Source organism: Talpa europaea (genome assembly GCF_964194135.1).
Source record: "Talpa europaea genome assembly, chromosome: 14".
NCBI lineage: Eukaryota > Metazoa > Chordata > Mammalia > Eulipotyphla > Talpidae > Talpa > Talpa europaea.
In genome coordinates, this window is record NC_140082.1 from 19,288,383 (window position 1) to 19,308,835 (window position 20,453).

A 20,453-nucleotide genomic window follows, 5' to 3' on the forward strand; every position below is an offset into this window, starting at 1 on the left:
CATACAGTCATCTGAGACTTGATCAGGAAGAAATAGATGGCTTGAGGGCCTCCTCTGGTGGCACATTGTTTGAGTTGAGCGCTGGGCTGCGAAGCTGCCCACAGCCTCTGCAGCGCTGGTTCAATCCCACATGGCACGCAGACCTCTCCTGATGCGCCCACTGCTCCCCTCAGCAGTGTATTTTGTCAGTCTGCCTGTTCTGTTCCCCACTCTGACTCTGGTGAATTCTTTCACCCTCCACTGCTTCTGACTGTACCCAATGCTTGTATAAATAAATAAATAAATCTTTAAAAAAAAAAAAGAAAGATGGCTTGAGTAGGTCAATCACAAGCTCAGAAACTGACAAGCTAAACAAAACTCTCCTTAAAAATGAAAGCCCAGAACCAATGATTTCACTAGTGAATTCTACTAAATGCTCAAAGATGATGCAATACCTATTTTTCTCAAACTCTTCAAAAAATTAGAAGGTGGGGCGGGGAGCTCCCAATTCATTTTATGAGACCACATTACCCTGATCTGAAAACCAGTCAGAAAAAAAAGAGAAATATAAGCCAATGTCTCTGATGAACCTGTAAGTAAAAATCCTCAACATTTAGAAAATCAAATACAGCAATGTAATGCTACGAATCAAATGTAATGACCCAGTAAGATCATCCCAGATATATGCGTAGGTTCAACATATGCACATGTATCAATGCCATTCACCACATCAACATAAGGAAATATAAAACATACAAGTTGGAACTAGAGAGGATAATGCTAAGAGAAATAAAAGGGGAAGCAGACAGACAAATACCAGGTGTTTTCACTGTTATATGGAATTGTCTGGTTATTTCATAGTCAATGATCAAAAAAATCAGTCAGCATCCACAGAATTTGGAAAAATGACCCTAGTATGTAAAAAAAAAAAAGTTGAATATGTGAAGCACAGAGAAATAAAGGGTCAGCAAAACCAGACCAATAACAAACCTGTAATATCTGATTGCAAAAATTAGACAACCAAAAGGGGAAGGTGGGATGGGAATCAGAATGGGGAGAGGGTCCCTATTAGAGTGCAGTGGAAAAAGCATGGGGTATGTGACAAGAAAAAGGCTTTTGGAAAAGCTTAGTCATTTTGAAGTAGATGAGGAAACTTTGGGTGATTTCGATATATTTGCCCTAAGATGATTAGATCATGGCTGCTCCAGAGAACACTGGAAGCAGGAGGGCAGGCTAGAATTGGGGTTAATGATACTCATTTGTCCTCCCCATAACTATAAGCCTTCAAAAATATGTGCTATATTAGTTTTTATTATTCAAATGTGATTAATTTAAACACAGAAGTGCTGGATGATATAAAAGATAACTCGTTTTTGATACAATAGCTGTTTCATAAATATTCTTTTTTCTTAAAGATTTATTTTATTTATTTATGCATACAAGAGCTGGGGTGCAGGCCTGAGGTGCTGGGGGCAAGAAGATTCACCAGAGACAGGGGAGTAGAACAGGCAGATATACTGAAATACACTGCTGAGGGGAGCAGCAGACAAGACAGAAGAGGTCTGCTGTACTGTGTGGGTCACTTCCCTGGCCAGGGATCAAACTCATGCTGCAGTGGCTGAAACAGCTTCATAGTGCTGAGATTTAACCCCTTGTATCACCAGGAAGCCCCAGTTTCATAAATGTCCATTACAGTCTAACATGATATACCAAACCAAATTCATTTTGGTAACCAAAGAAATGAGTTAATTCCCTCAATGCTAAAATTATTATTTTCAGTTAATATTAAAAAGTATTATGAAATATTAAAGATTTTTACCTCTAATTCTCTGGCAATAAAATTTAATTTCCTTTTTGATAGCCACATTACAATATTGAAAGCTTATTATACATTATTTTTTAGCAGTGCTTATTCTCTGTATGAGTGGATTAAGCAACTTCAAAAATAAAGAATTGCAAGAAATGTAGACATTCCAGTTGCTGACAATGGTGTGGAAAAAAAGAATATGTTTTGAATACATGTGAATATACAAGATGACCAGTTCTTAGCACTCTCTCTGAAGAAAAGTGAGTTGTGCATTCAACTGAACTGGAGTCACAACTGTGAATTTCCTCCATTGCAGGACAAGTTGAAGAACATGAGAAACACCTGTAGTATAGTGGTAGAAACGATTCTGATGTCTGCACTAAAGATTAGCTCTCACAATCATCCTCTCAGGGCTACTTTTCTCCTCATCAATCAGCTACTCCCTCGGTGGCTTAGGCATGCTTTTCCATTTTAATTATAATCATTTGAAACATAATCTTAGTTTTAAAATCTTACCTGCCTGTTATTCCTATTTTCCTCTTTGTCTTTCCAGTATTATAAGGGATTCATATTTCTGTCTTGTGACTGTCCTAACCAAAGCCAGCTCAAACCACCAACACCTAGAGCAGTCACTTCCAACGCCAAATGCAAAGATTCAGCGCCATACTAACTCTGCATGAACGTATGGTCAGCTTTCATATTTACATAGAACTGATTATTTGTTCCTTTTGCTTTTCAGATTCTGGAAAATATACTCACTTGGAGGTAACAACTTTTAATTTTTTATATTGAATTATTAACTGAAGATTTATGAAATGTACACTGTTTATTAATCATCTTGTTTCAAAATCAATTCAGCCTACTGTTAAAGGGGGAGATTCTGTCACTATGAAGGCAGTAGAAATGGAAGATGTACGAACCTTTCAGTCAGGTAAATTTTGCAGTAGAAATTGAAGTCTGGAAAGAAGTATACTAAGGTATTTAAAATGATTACAGTCTTCTAATATATTTTCAAGTTTAATTGAATGATTTGACATAAATATCGCAGATGTCATTGTGGGTATGTGTTTGAAAGATATTTACAATCATAAGACAGATTTTTTTTGACAGATTTTTTTTTTAAAGATTTATTTATGCATACAAGAGCTGGGGTACAGGCCAGAGGTGCCGGGGGTGAGAGGATTCACCAGAGACAGAGTGGGGAACAGAACAGGCAGACTGACTGAAATACACTGCTGAGAGTAGCAGCGGGCAAGTCAGGAGAGGTCTGCTGTGCCATGTGGGTAGCTCCCTGGCTGGGGATCAAACTCGTGCTTCAGTGGCTGCGGATAGCTTCATAGGTTGCATCTTAAATCCTTGCACTACCAGGGAGGCCCATAAGACAGGTTTTTTTTAATGTAATTTTTTCTTTTAATTTTTTTTTTCTATTGAGGTAATATATAAGATTCAGAGGTATAGGTTCACATCTGTTCAGATGTCCACCACCAAGCTACTGGAATCTTCCACCATGCAATCTTTTACTTAGATGTATCCACCTTAGATTTTGGTACCTGAAATACCTATTTTGGAACTGTACTTCTTAGTGATGCCCAGGTTTTAATCATTAGACTCTTAAGATTTTTCCAAATTTTGAATTCATATACACATTAAGTAAATACAGGACTTTTGAAACCTTTGGCCTTAGTTGTCCCTTTATGTGATTAGAAATCATTGAGAATGCCAAAGTACATTTAAGTGGGTTGTTTCTATCAGTATTTACTATATTAGAAATTGAAAAGAAATCTTTAGATAAAAGCATTCACATTCATTGCCATTATATTAACCATTATGACTTTACCACATCATTTCGCTTGAAAACTCCTCTGTTTACTTATTATCACACATTATTCTGAAGTAGATTTCACTCTTGGATTCCTCTCAATATAGGGATGATGAGATTCCTAAGTTTGTTATGCATTTCTTACTTCTTTTTCACTTGCCTATACAATTTTATTGAAAAAATATATCCTTTTCCTATCTCACAGTACTATGTGTGCTTTGGATATAGTGTCAACCTAGACTGATCCTGTTTTTACATGGAAACAATTAGGACATACAAGCCTATCATTTCTCATTGAAGTATAATGTTTATCTAAAACAAAAAATTGAATTCTGAAGATATTCATAGACTGAATAAAGAACATCTCATTGTAATTCAAGGAGATTTTTATTAAAGTAGTACCATTCATGAAAGGTTTTTCTTAAATCCATGGCATTAGAACACACATAATAATTTCATGTATGCTTAAGCTGAAATGGTTAAGCATAAATTTTGCTAATGAGGCCTCCCCTGGTGGTACAGGTGGTTGAGTGCCATGCTGTGAAGCAGTCTGCAGCCTCTACAGCGTGGGTTTGATTCCGGCCGTCCAGCGAGGGTCCCACATGGTGCAGCAGACTTCTCCTGTCATGCCCGCTGCTCCCCTCAGCAGTGTATTTCGTCAGTCGGCCTGTTCTGTTCCCCACTCTGTCTCTGGTGAATCCTCTCACCATCCTGCGCATCTGGCCTATACCCCGGTTCTTGTATAAAATAAAAAAATAAATAAATTTTGCTAGCAAGAAAATTCATGCCCTGAAAAATTTTAATTACTAATAAAGTTCTTATGGAAAAAAAGAATATGCGGTGGAAAATAATGAATGAATCATTGTAAGTATTACTAGAAAGTAAACAAGAAGAGAAAATAGTTAAACTTATCTATGTGAATGGCAAGTAAAGGACATGGAAAATATGAGGGAGTAATTTGTGGGGGAGAGGAAGAAATGGGGCTGCTTCTCTAAATAATGGATTTGTATCATTATTAAAATTTGCGTTATTGTATACTTTCTAGTAAGTGAAAACTTTATTTTCAGGCTTTTCAGATTGGGAATCTACTAGTTTGAAGCTCAATAAGGAAGCTTGTCAGAGATCTTGGCATTTGAAGATTGATGATAGCTGTCCAGTTGTAGCACAGTCGATTCCAAATCAGTCGGTATTGACAGCATTTGGACAGACGGCCTTAAGAGGTAAAGATAAGATGAGTATGTGTAATACAGAGAGACAAAAAACAAACAGACAAAATCAGTAAAAAATCTGTATCTTATGACTATAAATCTGAGGCAGCCAAAAGGGGAAGATGTCGAGGTGGGAGTCAGCGTGCAGAGAAAGGGCCCAATGAAGCAAGATGGAGAATGATTGGTGTTTTAGTGATGGGCATAGTGTGAAAATAGACATCTGTAGTTTCAAAACTGTAACCCCTAAAACAAATACAATGATGTAAACCAACCTTACCTGAGTAAATATAATTATAGAGGGAAAATCATATAATTATACAGTAGATAGTGACAAAGCATTTGACAAGATTCAGCACCCATTGATGATATAAATTGAATAAGCTGGGGGAAAAAGCAACATATCTCAATGTGGTAAAGACCATATGTGACAAACCCACAGGTATCAACCCTACTTAATGGTAAAAACAAAGTGTTTCCCCTAATATCAGAAATAAGACAAGGATGTCTATTGTGGTGTTCAACATGGTATTGGCAGACTAGTCAAAGGAGTTAGAAAAGACAAAGACATAAAAGCAATGCAGTTGGAAAAGATTAGCCATTTTGGAGTTGATGAGAAAATTTTAGGTGACTTTGGTATATTTGCACTGAGACAGAAGATTAGATCATGCTGCTCCAGAGAACACAGGAAGTAGGAGGGCATACTAGAATTGGGGTTAATGCTACTCGCTAATTTATCCTCCTCATAACTATGCTCCAAAAATAGGTGTTGTATTAATTTTTGTTATTCAAATGAGGCTAATTTGAACAAAGAATGATTGGCTGATTTTTCAAAGGTAGTTAATTTTTGATGAGATAGTTTTTTCATACAGACTAACATAATATTCAAACCAAATTCATTGTAGTAACCAAAGTAATAAGTTTATTCCCTCAGTGCTAAAATTATTTTCAATTTATATTAATATTATTTTGAATACATTATTTCTTAAATGTGTTTTATATACTTTCTTACATAAGCAGAACAAATAACTTTAAGGATAAAGTGAACTGAAGGATGCAAGAAATGTAGGCACTCTGGTAGCCCACAATGGTATGGAAAAAATGAATAATTTTGTTAGCTATTATTCTACAAGAGTTTATCTAAGATATCCAGTTCATAACATTTTCTCTGAAGAGAAATGAGTTGTGCATTCAGCTGTACTGTTGTCACAGCTGTGTACTTTCTATGTTGTAGGACAAGTTGAAGAACATGAGAAATACCTTTGGTATAATGGTAGAAATGATTCCGATGTCTTGCATTTAAGATAAACTCTCACAATTATCCTCTTAGGGTTGTGAATTATTCTTCTAATGAACCTTCATTTTTCTTCCCAACAATCAGCCTGCTCGCCTTGGTGGCTTAGGTGTGCTTTTTTCTATTTTAGTGATAATCATTTGAAACATAATCTTACTTTTGAAATCTTAACTGCCTGTTTCTTAAACCTACATACCTAGCTTTTTCTTCAGTGTCATGTTGGATTCATATTTCTTTTTTTTTAAAGATTTATTTATTTATGTACACAAGAACTGGGGTATAGACCAGAGGTGTGGAGGGTGAGAGGATTCACCAGAGACACAGTGGGGAACAGAACAGGCAGACTGACTGAAGTACACTGCTGAGGGGAGCAGCGGGTGAGTCAGGAGAGGTCTGCTGTGCCATGTGGGTAACTCCCTGGCCAGGGCTGCAGAGAGCTTCATAGGTTGTGTCTTAACCCCTTGCACCACCCCTTGTGTCTTAACCCCTTGCACCAGGCCCTGGATTCATATTTATTTCTTGTGAGTGTCGTAACCTAAAGCAAACCCAGGCTGCCAAAACTTAGTGCAATCACTTCTCAAGGCAAGCATGAGGATTCAGCTCCATAACTGTGTAGGAACATACTGTTGACTTTATACAGAACTGATTATATGTTCTTTTTCTTTTTAGATTCTCCTGGAAAATATACTCACTTTGAGGTAATGATGTTTATTTCTTTATCGCGAGTTATTAACTCACTACAGATTTATGAAATGTGCTTTATTTATTAATCATCTTGTTGCAAAATCCCTCCAGCCTGCCATCGAGGGGAGAAATTCTGTTCCCACAAAGGCAGTAGAAATGGAGGATGTACAAACGCTTCAATCAGGTAAATTTTGCAATAAAAATTGAAGTCTGGAAAGAAGTACAATTAATTATTTGATAATTACAGTCTTCTTATTAGTATTTTTTTTCAAGCTTACTTGAAAGATTTGACATAAATATTGCAGGTGTCATTGTAGGTATCGATGCTTGAATGAAAGGTATTTATAAGCATAAGAAAGAGATTTTTTATGTAATTTTCTTTTAACTTTATTGTTTTCTTATTGAGGTGATATATATGATTCAGAGATATAGGCTCACATCTGCTTAGATGTCTGTTACCACACAACACCCACCACCAAGACACCTGTAGTCCTCCACCATAGGATCTTTAACTCAGATGTTTCTCCTTTATGTTTTGGTTCCTGAAATTTCGTGTTTTAGAAACTGTAATTATTCTTTTTTTTGGAGGCTTGTTGGACCTTCATTTTACATCACTGTTCATTTTTCTTTCATTTTTTTTTTACAGTGTGTGCTTTCTTTTCTCAGGTGTAGTCCCCATAGAATTTGAAACTCTAATTCTTAAGGATTTCCAGAATTTAATCTTTAGATGCTAAGATTTTAAAAAAATTTAAATTCATATTTGAATTATGATTTTCACATAGATTAAAATTCCATTTAATAACATGTCAATTTGTGTTTTAACTTTATTTCATTTTAGTGTTGTTACACTGATGACCTAGGTTGACCAGATGTTCTTATGTGACTCCATATGTGTCTCTATGTGTGTGTCTCATTTGTGTGTGGGTATCTTTAATTATTAAAAATGAGGGAAACAATCATACCTTAAAGAATATTTTGTAGGCACAATCATTTAATATAATAATTTTCAAACTATTTTGCCTTAGGTTCCTTTTATATGATTAAAAATTATTAAGAATGCCAAAACTCTTTTGTTTAAATGGATTTACCCAGTGATTTTACAATATTAGAAATTAAAACTGAACAATTTAAACAGAATCATACACAATCATAATTCTATTAGTCATTAGAGCTATGATGTCACATATATTTTTGGAAAACTCCATGGTACACTTGTAAGAGAATGAGAGAGAAAATGGCAAATAACATTAATGTTATTGTGAAATAGTTTTACCTCTTGGGTGTCTCTGAAAAGAGGGATCTTGGGGTTCCTGGGATTCTCCAATAATACCTGAGGACTGCTGGTTTAAGTCATACAGGATTCATGGCTGTGAAATAATAAAGGTGCCCATATGATGAAATGAATGGGCTTATAAGTTTTACTTATTCATTTCTTGGTTTTATTTCTTTCACTTGTCTATAGAAATAGACATCTAACAATTTTGTTTAAAATATATATTCTTTTCTATCTCATGGCACTATGCATGAATGTAGTGTTATCTCAGACTGATCCAATTTTTAAATGTAGTGTTATCTTAGACTGATCCAATTTTTATAATTGTCTCCAATTGGGTCACACAAGGCTATCATTTCTCATACAGGTATGATGTTTATCTAAAGCATAAAAATTGAATTCTAAAGTTATTCATGCAGAACACCTCGTTGTAATTCAAGAATTAGTAGTACCATTCATGAAAAGTGTTTCTTAAACCCAAACCTCTGAAACACGCATAATAATTTCATGCATACTTACGCTGAAATGGTTAGACATAAATTTTGCTGACAGGAAAATTCACACCATGAAGAATTTATTTACTTATAGCCAAAACTTTTATGGAAAAGAGAATATGGAATAGATTATCCTGAATGAATCATACATGACGCTGGAAAGTACTAGAAATTAAATACTAGAAAGTAAACAAAAAGAGAAAATAGTTAATTAAATTTCTCTTTGTGAATGACCAGTATAGGACATGGAAAATATGAGGAAACAAAGTGTTTGTGGGGGAGAGGGTGATGTGGAACTGCTTCTCTGAAGAAAAAATTTGTATTTAAATTTGCTTTATTATTTATTTTCTAATAAGTGGAAACTGTATTTTTCAGATTGGGATTCTACTGTTTCAGTGTTTACTAATGAGACTCATCAAAGGTCTTGGAATATGAAAATTGATGATAGATGTCCAGTTGTATCACAGCCATCAATCCCAAATCAGTCAGCATTCACAGCATTTGGACAGATGACCTTAAGCGGTAAAGGCAAGATGAATGTGTGGAATACAGAGAGACAAAACAAAGGGTCAGAAAAGCACAAACCAATAAAAAGCCCATGACATCTGACTGAAAACTGAGGCAACCTAGAGGGGAGGGTGCTGGAGTGGGATTCGGAGAGGGGCCCAATGGAGCGTGGTGGAGGATGATTGGGGTCTGGGTGATGGGCATGGTGTGAATATGTACATCTGTATTTTTGAACCCATAACCTCTAAAACAAATACAGTTATATAAACCAACTTTACCTCAAAAAACATAATTATTGGGGAAGAATTATATAATCAAAATCAATATATACAGTTGGTTTTCATATTCACATAGAATTGATTATATGTTCCTTCTGCTTTTTAGATACTCCTGGAAAATATGCTCACTTGGTGGTAATTATGTTTATTTAACTTGGATTCTTAACTACAGATTTTTGAAATGTGCATTGTTTATTAATTATTTTTAAAAATCTATCCAGCCTACCACTGAAGGGAAAGATTCTGTTCCCATGAAGGCAGTAGAAATCGAGGATGTGCAAACATTTCAATCAGGTAAATTTTGCAATAAAAATTGAAGCCTGGAAAGAAGTATACTAAAGTATTTAATATGGTTACAGTCCTCTTATTTCTAATTTTTTTCAAGTTTACATGAACGATTTTATGTAAATATTGCATGTGTCATTGTAGGTATCTGTGTTTGAATGAAGGATATTGACAAGCATATATGACCACAAACTACTCATTCTTTAAAACATCTGAATGCATCTGAAAATGATATATGCCCAACTCCATCTTTAGTCCCTTCCTCTGTCTGCCCTTTTCTCTGGCATTCTAAACACTGGTGATTGATGCCTGCCTCACTAATCCCTATATTTTAGACAAATACATACCATTTTCTATGCTTCTCTCTATCTTGCTGCAACCTTGCATGCCCCACTCCTTTCCTGTCCTCTACCCCCTTGAAACTTGTTTATGTCTCAGCTAGTCATTATCTCTAAAAATGCCATATACTTAGCATGAACTCAGTAATTTTTGAGTGAAATATATAAAATCTGTTTATGCAAAGGTAATTTAAGAGACTGTCCTCTTCAGAGTTGGAGTAAAGGGGGCCCTCACATATCCCTTTTACTCCATGTAAAGATATAATTTGCAGATCTGATGGTGAAGTTACAAAGGAAAAATCTGTAAAGTATGAAAGTAGCCCCTTGGAAAGAAGTACCTATTTATCTGGAGAAAGAGTCATAATCCATAATCAAGGTGAACCTAAGTGGAGTCTAAAAAGATGAAAAGAACTTTGTCAGAATCGAAGAAAACATTCCAGATTGAGGAATGTTGTACACTATACACGTGTGAAAAGTAACAGTAATTTAGGAAACTGAATAATAATGCGGGTGAAGTTTGGTGTGTAGCTCAAAAGGTAATATTATGTGGTAGGTATTATAGTGTGACTGTATGTGTTTATACTCTATTTTAATTTTTTGTTTTAATTGTGATTGTTTTGTTTTTTGATGTTGCGTGGTGAATTTGGAAATGAATCTCTGAAATGTTTATATCCCTTGAACCCAGCTGAATCAAGTATTTCCCAAATAGTTTGTATGTGTGCATGTGTAGGAGAACTGGGGTGTAGGCTAGAGGTGCAGGGGAGGCAGGGGATGAAAGGATTCACCAGAGGCAAAGTGGGAAGCAGAACAGGGGATTTACTGAAATACATTGCTAAGGGGAGCAGCAGGCGAGACAGGAGAGGTCTGCTGTGCCATATGTGGGTTAGCTCCCTGGCTGGCAATAGGGCTCAGGCCCTAGTGGTGATAGCACTGAGATGTAACACCTAGGCCACCAGGGAGGCTCCCAAATGGTTTTGAATTTCTAGGTAATTATAAGAATTTCTGAAAAAAAAAATTCAGTGATAGAGTAAGCTTAATTTAACTATCAATTAACAAAATGTTATTTTCTATTATCAAACCATTCTAAATGGTTCATTTTAACTACTTATATAGATTTGTCGGCAACACTGGACCTAGAAGTGACATCAAAGGAAGTTCAAGAAAGGCTTGATAGTAGCAAAAGTAACCACCCATGGGTATGTAAAAGTTTAAAGTTAAATTTCTACTTTCATACTCGTTCTGTCCTTTATAAATGGGGCATAGTTCACATAACATCTTTTCAGTCTAATGTTATAGATCAGTAAATCATAAATTAACATTTAGTTTTAATAGCATTTTACTAGTTAAAAATGGAAAGTGAGGTTAGAATGAATAGTAACTTGGAGCTAAACTTTATCCTTGGAATTGAGGCCAAATTTTCTGAACATCGTCTGCGTCTTCTGTTTTTATAACTTCCTTACATGAGTACAAAGATAACATTTAAATGCTGAATCATAGGATTAAGCAGGTGAGATGATGAACAATAACACATCGATGGCCTCTGAGGTGCATTTATGCAAAAGTAGTCCTCATGCCCAGTGGTTCAAAATTCGCAGTTTCATGTCACCAGTCATTGATGCTGAAATGAAAGATTTGTTCTGCTTTGTGATCTCAGTGTAATCGACCTCAGAGTCTGCTATATTCATGGAACATATGGAGTCATAAAATTAGTCCAACAGCTATTAAGAGAATTATGTTTTCTAGGGTGAGACCTTTTGTCATTCAGATACAAACAATAACTTTCTAACTTATGTCATTCCGGCATAAGAAATTAGTAAGTAAAATTTTAAAGAATTTAAGCACTCTTTAACAGAGCATTTTTAAAGAATTTAAGTAACTGTGTGATTCAGAGGAGCAGGCCCCACCTCCTCAGGTGCAAGTTTGTTGAGGTCAAGTAGGTTTCTATTACTGCATCTGCTTTGGGGTTTATAGGGTTGAGCCCCACTACAAATGTATGTTCTCACATGCTGCCCACAACCAGTGCCCCAATAACTGGAGAAGAGAGGGCCTCCCTGGTGGCGCAAGGGGTTAAGCACTGCACTGTGAAGCAATCCACAGCCTCTGCAGCACGAGTTCCAACCCCGGTGGCCAGGGAGCAACCCTCATGGTGCAGCAGACCTCTCCTGTCTCGCCTGCTGCTCCCTTCAGCAGTGTATTTCAGTCAGTCTGCCTGTTCTGTTCCCTGCTCTGTCTCTGGTGAATCCTCTCACTCCCAGCATCTCTGGCCTGTACCCCAGCTCTTGTATGCATAAATAAATAAATCTTTAAAAAAAAATAGCTGGAGAAGAGAATGCTAAGCAAAATAAATCAGAAGGGTGACAGGGTGGTCCCCAGGAAAAGGGGAGGTTCCAGCTTCCCTGCCCCACCCAAGGGAGGGTGGAGCTGTGCAGGGAGGAGGAGAAGCTGGAGAGGAGACTGGGTAAGGAAGGAAGCAGGAAGGGGAGCCAGAAGGAGACCTGAACAAGACACTTGGAGCAGAGAGACGTGCGAAGAAACGGTACTTGCTTCTTGGTCTTGGGTTGGTTGGAACAGATGTGGGTAAGAGAGCTGTGGGGAGGTTACCAAAGGCAGCTTTAAATATCTTACTTTGGTTATGTTCTTTTCCTTCCAGACTTATCTCTTTCTGATCCTTTTCTATGGGTTCCTGTTGGAAGGAGCTTTAGACTTGTAGCAGGCTATCAGGACTTTCTCTGGACCAATCCTGTTTGGGTAGATTTTTACCCACTACGGGATGGTTAAGTTTGGGTCCTTGGTTTGGAAACTTTATTCTTCCCCTTTTCTTTGTTGCACACTAATTGTATTAAAATTCCTTTCCATTAAAGTTCTCATGTTTTATCTTGATATGGCGGATGGCAGAACCTTTTTAGAGCAGGCAGGCTTGGGGTTCTGGGGTCCCTGCTCCCTGTCCTTAACAGAAGGAGAAAGCTGATTTTTGAGCTGCATTGAGTTTTAAAGACAGACACCAATCTATAGATATTATCCTTTTAAAGACAGTGCTGATGAGCCCTAGCCCCCAGCTTAGGCATTTAATTCCATTTCAAAGCACACTTTTAGTTTACCTGATTAATTTGTTGAAATTATCTGTGTCAGTCTTAAAGATTAGTTACCACCCCTTTTAGTGCCATTAAGTGCTGGGTAATGCCACTTTAGGCGCTGTGAATAAATCTTTAGCCTTCCTTCACTTACTCCCACCATAAGTAGGTGATTATTTCTCTATCCTCCAGCTATCACATTTTATTGTTACTGAAGGTGAAATTTGGGAAGCATCACTCATTTTTCAGAATTCTACACCAACAATCAGTTTCACTGTATTCTGATAAACTTCGGCTCTGATAATTTAGTGTGAATGTCATCACTTTTTTAAGATCTCATGGATCCAAATAATAAAGAAAACAAAAAATGTAAAAGGCAGTGGGGGAAGAGGCCAGTGCAGAAAGGGAAAATCTTCCTTTTTGTAAGAGAAGCAACATGATGTCACTTCCTCTCACTCTGGTAGCTGACTGCAAAGTCCAGGTGCCAAACAGAGCGAAAATGTGAGAGTGGCTGTGAATAAGCACACTAAGAATGTCCTTTTAGAAATCTGAGAAAATTCTTCTTTTACTCTGTGTGAAGCAGAATTTACAAAACTTTCGGTGACCTGTAATGATAAAAGTAAAGCAAGCACAACAATATTTGTATTTATTGCAGTCATGACAGACTGAGTTAAAGGGTAAAATTAATGACAACAAAAATTCTTTTTGATGAATAAGGAAATAACATTTTCCTTAATATCAAACTTTCATTAAAGGTGGAAGGAGCAAAGGAGCAGCATAAAAGTAGTAAAATTGAATTGTCAGAAAACATATATGATGCTGCTGATGCCTTTGATGGATTTATTCAACGAAGAAAGAGTGGGAAGGTGGATAACCAGCTGTTTCCTATAACAAGGAATGAAGATTCTGAGAGGTAAACCTGTCATGCTATTTTACAGTAGGTCACTGCTATTTTCCTACAAACAAATTCTAATTTGAACCAATGTCACAATTAACAAATTTTGTATTTTCACTACAGATATGTGTCTTCTTTAGAACAATGACTAGCTCTTCTATCCATTTGTTGATTGGATAGTTTTCTTTTTGTTAAGTTGTATGAGTTCTTTGTAGATCTTGGATTAGCCCCTTATAGTGTGCAGATATTTTCTTCCACAAGGTTGGGTGCTTTCATTTTTGTGATAGTTTCTTTCACTGTGTGGAAGCCTTTTAATTGGATGGATTCTCATTTGTTTATTTTTGCTTTTGTTTTCCTTATTAATGAAATCAAGTCCAAAGATATTCCTGAAGTCAATGTTCTAGGGAGTTTGTCTGTGTTTTCTACTACATATATTATAGTTTCAGGTCTTACACCCTAATCTTTAATCCATTTTGAGTTAACTTTTGTGTATGGTGGAGATAATGGTCTACTTTCAATCTTTTGCTTATAGCTGTCCAGCTTTCCCACCACCACTTATTGAAGAGATTTTCCTGTCCTCATTGTGTACTCTTGGCTCTTTTGTTGTAGATTAATGGTCAATATAAGTGTGAGTTTATTTCTGGGCTCTGTATTCTACTCCATTGGTCTGTGAGTATTTTTATTCCAGTACCATGCTAAAACATTTTTGGCTGCTAGAGCTTTGTGGTTTTGTTTAAAATTTAGGTGGTAACTCCATTCTTCTGTTTTTGTCAGCATTCCTTTGGCTATTTGGGGCCTTTTGTGGTATCCAATTAAATTTTTATAATATTTGTACCATTGAAAAATTCCAGTAAAACTTTGATAGAGATTACATTGAATCTATATATTGTTTTGGGTAAGATGGCCATTTGACAGTGTTGATTCTTCCATAGTTTTCAATGTACAGGTTTCTTGTTTGTTTTTACCTTTTTTTGTTATGTTTATTCCTAGGTATTTATTTCTTTTCATGTGATAATAACCAGGAGTGTTTTCTTGAAATCTTTCTTTTCTAGTTCATTGTTTGCAAATAAGGACACAAATGATTTTGGTATGTTGCTATTGTAGCCTGTAACTTTACTGAACAGATTTATTGTTTCAAAAATGTATTTTATACTTCTAAACTTCTTAGGAAGCACCTAACTGTAGTGTGCCTAATATTTGTGCTCACGATGCAATCTCTAATTATAATGGCTTTCTCTCCCATTTCCTTTCCTGGTGGTGAATTCTGTTTATTTTACCTATTCTGTAAAGTCTTCCTTGTGCTCACAACTTTTCATGTGTCAACTCTGATATTCCTATTGTATCATAATTGAATATCTGTCTTAGAGGAAAAGAACACATTTCCTTTTTTATGTGGTACGTCATAACTTTTTTGTGAATCAATAAATGAATTGAGATAAGAGTTGGAATTTTAAACTACAGGCCAATAACCCTAATGAATAATGACACAAAAATTCTCAAGAAAATCTTAGCAAACAGAATGCAACAATGCATCAAAAAGACAATATACCATGACCAAGTGGGATTTATTCCAAGGGCACAAGGATGGTTCAACATCCAAAAATCAATTAATGCAGGCCTCCCTGGTGGCTCAGGGGTTAAGACGCAACCTATAAGGCAATCCGCAGCCACTGCAGCATGACTTCGATCCCCGGGCAGGGAGCTACCCACATGGTGCAAGAGACCTCTCCTGACTCACTTGCTGCTCCTCTCAGCAGTGTATTGCAGTCAATCTGCCTGTTTTTTTCCCCACTCTATCTCTGGTGGATCCTTCCACCCCCCCGTGCCTCTGGCCTGTACTCCAGTTCTTGTATGCATAAATAAATCTTAAAAAAAATCAATTAATGTAATTCAGCACATCAATAGATGTTGAGAAAGAATTTGACAAAGTTCAATATCCATTTGTGATGAAGGCCCTCGAATCTATGAATAGAAGGAACATACCTGAATATAATAAAAGCTATAGTTGACAAACCCATATATGATAAAAGCTTTCCTTTTAAGATCTGGAACAAGACAAGGACGTCCACTCTCACCATTGTTTTTCAATTTAATACTGGAAGTCCTAGCCAGAGCAATAAGGCAAGAAAAAGACATACAAGGAATCCAAATAGGGAAAGAAGAAGTAAAACTATCACTATTTGCAGATTATATGATAATATACATAGAGAATCCTAGAAACTCTACCGAAAAACTGATTAAAATAATGAACCTGTTTAGTAAAGTAGCAGGATAGGAAATCAACACACAAAAATCAGTAGCCTCCCTATTTGCAAACAATCAATAAGAAGAGGAAATCAAGAAAATCATCCCATCTACAATTATACCCAAAAAAATCAAATACCTGGGAATAAACCTAACAAAGGAGGGTGCCTATATAAAGAGAATTATAAAACATTATTAAAAGAAAAAAAGATACAAAGAAATGGAAAGACATCCCCTGATCATGGATTGGAAGAACTAACATCAAAATGGCCAAGCTACTAAAAGAAATTTACAGATTCAATGCAGTTACAATAAAATTTTCAATGGCATTCTTCAAAGAAATAGAACAAATATTGATGAAATTCATATGGAATCACAAAAAAACCTTGACTAGCCAAAGCTCTCCTGACTAAAAAGGTATCACATGCCCCGACTTCAAACTCTATTACAAATCCTTAATAATTAAAACAGCATGGCACTGGAACAAAACAGACACACAGACCAATGGAATTGAATTGAAAACCCAGAAATAAATCCACACATATATGGACAACTAATTTTTGACAAAGGAGCAAAGAATATGCAATGGTATAGGATACTTTGTTCAATAAATGATGCTGGGAAAGCTGAACCACCACATGCAGAAGAATAAAACTAGACTACTACCTCACAGCATACACAAAAACCAACTCAAAATGGATAAAAAAAACTTGCATGGAAGAACTGAAACCATAAAATATATAGGAGAAAATATAGGCAAAACACTATATGACATACATCTCAGAAACATCTTTAAAAGCTCATCCCCAGAAGAAAAGAAAGTGAAGGAAAAGATAAACATGTTGCTGAGATTACATCAAACTAAAAAGGTCAGCAAAATAGACAATAACCAAAACAAAGAGACACCCTACTGATTGGGAGAAAACATTTGCATTCCATACAACTGATAAGGGACTGGTCACAAAGATCTACAAAGAGTTCCCACAACTCAACAAAAACAAAGCAAACCTTTCCATCAACAAATGGGCAGAAGAGCTAAAAAGACACTTTTCCAAAGAGAAAATGCAAATGGCCAACAGGTATATGAAAAAAATGTTCAGCATCACTTATAATCAGGGAAGTACAAATCAAAACCACAGTGAGCTACCACTGGCAACAGGGCCTTCTTGGTGATGCAGGGGTTAAAGTCTCAGCTCAATCCCTGGCCTGGGGGCTGACCCACATGGCACAACAGACCTCTCCTCCCTTGCTCACTTCTCCCCTCAGCAGTGTATTTCAGTACATCTGCCAGTTCTGCTCCCCACTGTCTCTGGTGAATCCTCCCACAACCCCCCACACCCCTGGCCTACACCCCAGTTCTTGTATGCATAAATAAATGAAATAAATCTCAAAAAAATTTAAACGGGGTTGGGCATGAGCCTAAGACACTATGGTGATAGTTCACAGGTGACTTGGTGGTAGGAATTTATGGGGACTACACCCGAGAGAAGAAATCAGTGTACAAAAATAAACAATGATGTAATGTATATGTACACACACACACACACACACACATACATTTTTTAAAAAGTTGGAATTTTACAAAAATAATTTTTTTATTATCAGTAGAATTACTATAAAACATTGACTTCTTAATGGATTTCTTTAAAATAGAGATCCTGGCATGCATATGAAGGAAGGAAAGAAAAAAGAAATTAAAAAAAGGACATCAAAAGAACCTGTGATTCCACCAATGGTTGAGAAGGCTGCCTTACTTGCTGGTGGTATGCTTCAAATAACTGATGACAGCAGTTTAAGTGAAATAGATTGGGATGATGGAAGGTAAGACCTATAAATTCTCTATTGCTAAGGAAAGGAATATTAGCAGTGATGACTTTTCTGGAAATAAAACAGCACCTTGTAGTGATATAACCCAAAGCAATCCTCAGCTATGTCAGACAGTCTCCTGAATGGTGAGGAGGGGGACCCTTGACTCTGAGGAAGATCCATTTCAATAATTAGTGCCTTGAAGTTACACAGTAGTGAGTAAGTGCGAGCAGCTCCTTTAGAGAAGAATATTTACTGGGAGAGGCAATAGAGAAACTGATGACACATGAATGTGGAGTTCAAGGAATTTCTTTTATGATGAGATGGGAGGTTTTAGGACATGTTTCCTGTGCTTGGAAATAGTCCTGTGGAAAAGGACATATCTAAGTGTGTGTGTTATGACTTTCCAGGCTTAGGAGCTTGCTGATTGTATGATATTATCTTTTAAAGATTATAGTAAACAAATTGTCCTTAGCACTTCTCTTCATATTTATTTTTATGCTGAGAGTTTGTTTAGAATTGGTTCTGAAGTGGATTATTCTCAAATAATTGAATATACAGATGATTTCTTTAATATTCTATTATGCTGCACCCCCCCCTGCAGTGACCCTCAGGGCTAATGGCTGTTGCCATGGTCCCTGAGGTCCGGCGTGGGCAAGGAACCATGCGCGCAGGGGGAGAACAGCAAACTCCCTAAGATGCAGAGAAGCCGAATGCCTGTCAAGAAATAATGACCACCAGAAGCTGCCACAAAGATGATTAAAAGAAATGCTGACCACCTGGAACCTTATCTCGCTTTCTCAAGGACCACAAACTTTATTCTGCTACAACTGTCTTTCTAAAATCTTTCCTTTTTCTGGTCATTGATTGCTAATTAAAAAAACATACCTAATTTAATAATTAGGTTAATGCAAATGAAGCATTACTAAACACTGTGTTATAATAGAATTGTTAGTTTAATAATCTTTCTATTATGTGCTTAACTTTAGTACCTTTGATATTAACTGCATTATAAAATAAATTCACCCATGACAATTAATTATGATAGTTAGTGCAACTAGAAAATAATTATATAGAACAGTAGAAAGAATTTATAGCCTGTCCAATTAGGAATGAGGCTAGGTCCAGATGTAACTTCGGACATAAATCACTGCCCTGTCAATTAAGCTAAATCTATGAGCAAACTGATCTCTTTAATGTTCACTGTTCCTATGCTTTTAGAAAAACATATATATACTGACCACTAGCTTAATAAAGACGCACTCAGATTTTCACTCTCTTGAAGTGTGTCTGTGTGTCATTTATTCATCGAATCCCTGACCACCCTGCGCAATCTCTCAACCCTGAGACGGCCTCATCGTCCTTCGCTGTGCTGGTCCGCGGCACTATTATTATACACAGTTTAAAAATATTATATCATAATAAATATAAAACACTTAGGCCATACTGATTAGAATTTGATCATTCTTTGGTGATTCTAGATATTCTAGTGCCTTTGATGGTATCATCATCATAGCTGATTTTGTAAGGCACTCCAAAGTTTATCAGCTTGTGTTAACCTTTGTAGTTGTTTAGATCTGGGGACAAAGAGGAGTATTTTATATACAATAGAAAAAAAAAACTATTAACAGTTTATCACAGATTATTGTTTTGAGATGAAGTTCTAAAGTATGAAAGCCAAGTTTCCAACAGTGTCATCAATACATATTATGTACTTAATAAGTAGATGGTGAATGCATGATAAACAGTTGAGTGGATGAATGTGTACCTGTTGATGAATTTCTGTAGAAAAAAGAATCATTAGTATATGTGGGCTTCCAATATTGCCTAGGTATAAAGCCTCTTTATTAAAATAATGTGTGTAAGATTCAGAAAGTATAATTTATAATTATAGCTAGAAATGGAACAACAATATAGATACATTTATTACCTTATTTAAGATTTCCTGGGTTTAAATTCTGAATCTGCTGTGGACCAGCAAATACATAGTCACAGCAATTTACTAAGCCTCTGTGTGCCTACTTTTTTTCTTTGTAATATACCAAATTTATCATGCCACCTCCAGATTTGTAGTGAGGATTAAAATGCCTTTCAGACATGTAAATGCTTAAAATAATGATGTTGGATGGTAAGCCCTCAAAATGCTAACTAATGTCACAAGTAATTAAAAGGGATTTTCTCCACATAAAGACTTAAGTAATACTTTCCAAATACGCTTTTGTGCCAATACAAACTCTTTATTTAAAATGACAGTATCAAAGAAATGCAAATATCTTCCTATCAAAGAATGCAAAGAACAATGTTTTTCCTTTCTCTTTTGACTGTCATCTTGATTTTACTTTGTTACTATAATTAGTATATTTTCTCTGTTCTTTAATGTTCCTCTTTTATAATTAAATTCTCCTTTTAGAAAATTAATTGCAAATGCAGACATTTTATATAGAAAACAAGTTTTATATGTAAGTATTTACTCT

At 36.0% G+C, this 20,453-nt stretch overlaps 1 protein-coding gene across 1 annotated transcript in view; it reads left to right on the plus strand.

The window, feature by feature from the left end:
- LOC311183681 (ankyrin repeat domain-containing protein 26-like) overlaps window positions 1–20,453 on the plus strand; it is a gene marked incomplete at its 3' end in the record, with an annotated part of 69,195 nt that overhangs the window by 23,626 nt on the left and 25,116 nt on the right. Inside the window, exons 8-11 of the mRNA XM_084253226.1 lie at window positions 4,673–4,825; window positions 6,774–6,802; window positions 13,790–13,947; window positions 17,827–17,994. Coding sequence (XP_084109352.1) covers window positions 4,673–4,825; window positions 6,774–6,802; window positions 13,790–13,947; window positions 17,827–17,994 — 508 coding nt within the window. The remainder of the gene's footprint in view (window positions 1–4,672; window positions 4,826–6,773; window positions 6,803–13,789; window positions 13,948–17,826; window positions 17,995–20,453) is intronic.